This window comes from Austrofundulus limnaeus, unplaced genomic scaffold, assembly GCF_001266775.1.
Source record: "Austrofundulus limnaeus strain Quisiro unplaced genomic scaffold, Austrofundulus_limnaeus-1.0 Scaffold65, whole genome shotgun sequence".
In the NCBI taxonomy this organism is placed as follows: domain Eukaryota; kingdom Metazoa; phylum Chordata; class Actinopteri; order Cyprinodontiformes; family Rivulidae; genus Austrofundulus; species Austrofundulus limnaeus.
Window position 1 is genome coordinate 740,360 of NW_013952467.1, and position 2,414 is coordinate 742,773.

At 38.4% G+C, this 2,414-nt stretch overlaps 1 protein-coding gene across 4 annotated transcripts in view; it reads right to left on the bottom strand.

Moving 5' to 3' along the window:
• Positions 1–900: 900 nt before the first annotated feature.
• Positions 901–2,414, bottom strand: part of LOC106518692 (cytochrome P450 2K1) — a 6,405-nt gene continuing 4,891 nt past the window's right edge. The window contains exons 6-9 of one of the 4 annotated variants that reach the window (XM_014010070.1): positions 1,969–2,129; positions 1,630–1,809; positions 1,400–1,541; positions 901–1,033 (exon numbers count right to left, since the gene is read on the bottom strand). In XM_014010070.1, coding sequence (XP_013865524.1) covers positions 993–1,033; positions 1,400–1,541; positions 1,630–1,809; positions 1,969–2,129 — 524 coding nt within the window. In that variant the 3' untranslated portion in view covers positions 901–992. Of the gene's footprint in view, positions 1,034–1,242; positions 1,550–1,629; positions 1,810–1,968; positions 2,130–2,414 lie in introns of those variants that run through there. The other 3 variants (XM_014010071.1, XR_001310350.1, XM_014010068.1) reach the window with 3 other exon arrangements.

A 2,414-nucleotide genomic window follows, 5' to 3' on the forward strand; every position in this document is an offset into this window, starting at 1 on the left:
ACAGTACCTTATTTCAAAATAAAGCTGGCTTGTCTAAATGTGCCTTAGCATACCTCAAGCAGCTCTGTTTGTGATGTGCCCATACAGCATCTCCTTGTGTAAAGTGTGCTGAATAGTTGAACGATGCACAGTGACTCCATCAGCAGCAAGATGATGTTGTAGGTCTTTGGTGCTGGTCTGTGGGTTGACTGACTGTTCTCAACATCCTTCACTTCTGATTATTTGAGATTTTTCTTGGTCTGCCACTTCGATCCTCGACTTGAACTGTGCCTGTGGTCCTCCATTTTCTCACAATGTTTCTCACAGTGGAGACTGAAAGCTGAAATCTCTGAGATAGCTTTCTGTTTCCTTCCCCTAAACCATGACGGTGAACAATCTTTGTCATTTGAAAGTTGTTTTCAGACTCCCATGCTGTGACTCTTTAGAGAAAATGCAAAGAGGAGAAAAACTACAATTGCCTCCCTTAAATGCCCTTTCTCATAATTGGAGTCACCTGTGTATGGAGGTCAAGGGTCACTGAACTTACCAAACCAAATTTAAGTTCCAAAATTATTAGTTCTAAAGGTTTTAAAATCAATAAAACGGCAACGGTACCCAAATTTATGCACCTGCCTAATTTTGTTTGACCAATTATTGCACACTTTCTGTAAATCATATAAACTTCATTTCACTTCTCAAATATCACTGTGTTTGTCCCCTGATATTTTTTAACTGATTTTTTATCCAAACAATCAATGGTTTATAAAGGTAAATCAGGAAAATTAACAAGGGTGTCCAAACCTTTTCATATGACTGTAAATACATAAATAAATAAACACTAGAGACAAAAAAGGTTTCTTTTAAATCATTATAAATTGTATTTTCCATTAAATAAAAGTTTGGCAGAAATACCTGTAGAAAATGGCATAAAGGCATCTCTTCTTATGAATTTCCCCTCTTCATCCAGGAAATGAGAAGGGTTGAAACTGTGTGGGCACTCCCATTCACTCTCATCATACAGGACAGAAGTGAAAAGAGGCAGAACTGTCGTTCCCTGCACGGAAGAAAAAAAAAAAGAAAAAACAGCAGAGCTGAAAACAATCTGATATCTTCAGACATGGATTTTTTTTTCTTTTTCTAAAACCCAAGGTCAAAATTAGCAGGTGACCTTTTTGACAAAGTAGCCCTGAAATGTAACATCATTGCTCATTGTATAAGGAAGGCCGATGGGGAAGATGTTTGCAAGTCTCTGTGTCTCGTGGATCACAGCATCAGTGTACGGCAGGTTCTTCCTGTCCTCCACCCGAACCTGCCGGTTTCCAACCACCCTGCTCAGCTCCTCCTGAACACAATCTGGTTACAAATTAAAATTAGATCCAAGTGTCAAAATCTAAACAGTGGTATGAAGAAATGTTTGCACCTTGAATATGAGGAAACTTGGCCATGTAAAGGAGACCCCACTTCACTGTGTTCGCAGTCGTATCATTACCAGCTTCAAAAACGTTCAACACCGTGTACAGCAGGTTGTCATCATGGTAGTGAGAGTTCTTGATTCCAGAATCCTGTTGAACTCGAGCAAAAAATATATAAAACCAAATTAAAAAAATAAAATTGTGTTAAATTTAAAGCCAGGGAAGATTGACAACTCACCTCCAGATGTTTCTTACGGATCAGAAATGAATCAACGAAGCATCTGCACACCTCAGGGTCCAGAGTGTCTGTCAGATCTGCTATTATCTTCCTCACATTCATCTTACTGTCCTCCACAATCTTTATAAAATCCCTCCAGTTTTGTAAAGCAGGACCAAGCCAAGGAAAGCAGTTGTAAATCTAGAAGACGAAAAAACAACTCACCTTAACTTTTTCAAACACTTCCAAAACCTTTGATAACCAAGACCCTTCTAAATACAATTGTGAAATACTTTATGAGCAACATGTGTAACAACAAATCTTACAATTACTAGGAAAACTCCTCTGGAGTGTTCATACCCAAAGGGAGGCTGTTCCTGTCAGACGAACAATCTCACTATCCCTCTCCACCATAGCTTGGAAGATCTGATCTTTATAATCAAATCTCTTTCCAAACATCAGAGATGAAATGACATTAGTTGCAGCATAATTCAAGGACTTGGTGTTGTTGAAGGTTTTACCTTCCAGAAAAAAAATCAGTGTTAAATAATAGATTAGACATGAAGTGTAAACATGAAGTGAATCTTTAATCATCAGTTCAGGCAGTAAAAAAACAAATGAATTATAAACTAGATACCGCGCATCGGTAACCCCCGCACGCAGAAATGCACCGGAACTCAGAAGTCTTTATTCCTAATAAATGTCATGCTACTTGGTGCATCTCAAAATTGTAGTGGGTAAATGGACTGTACTCATATAGCACCTTTCTATCCATCCAGGACACTCAAAGCGCTTCACACTACAGA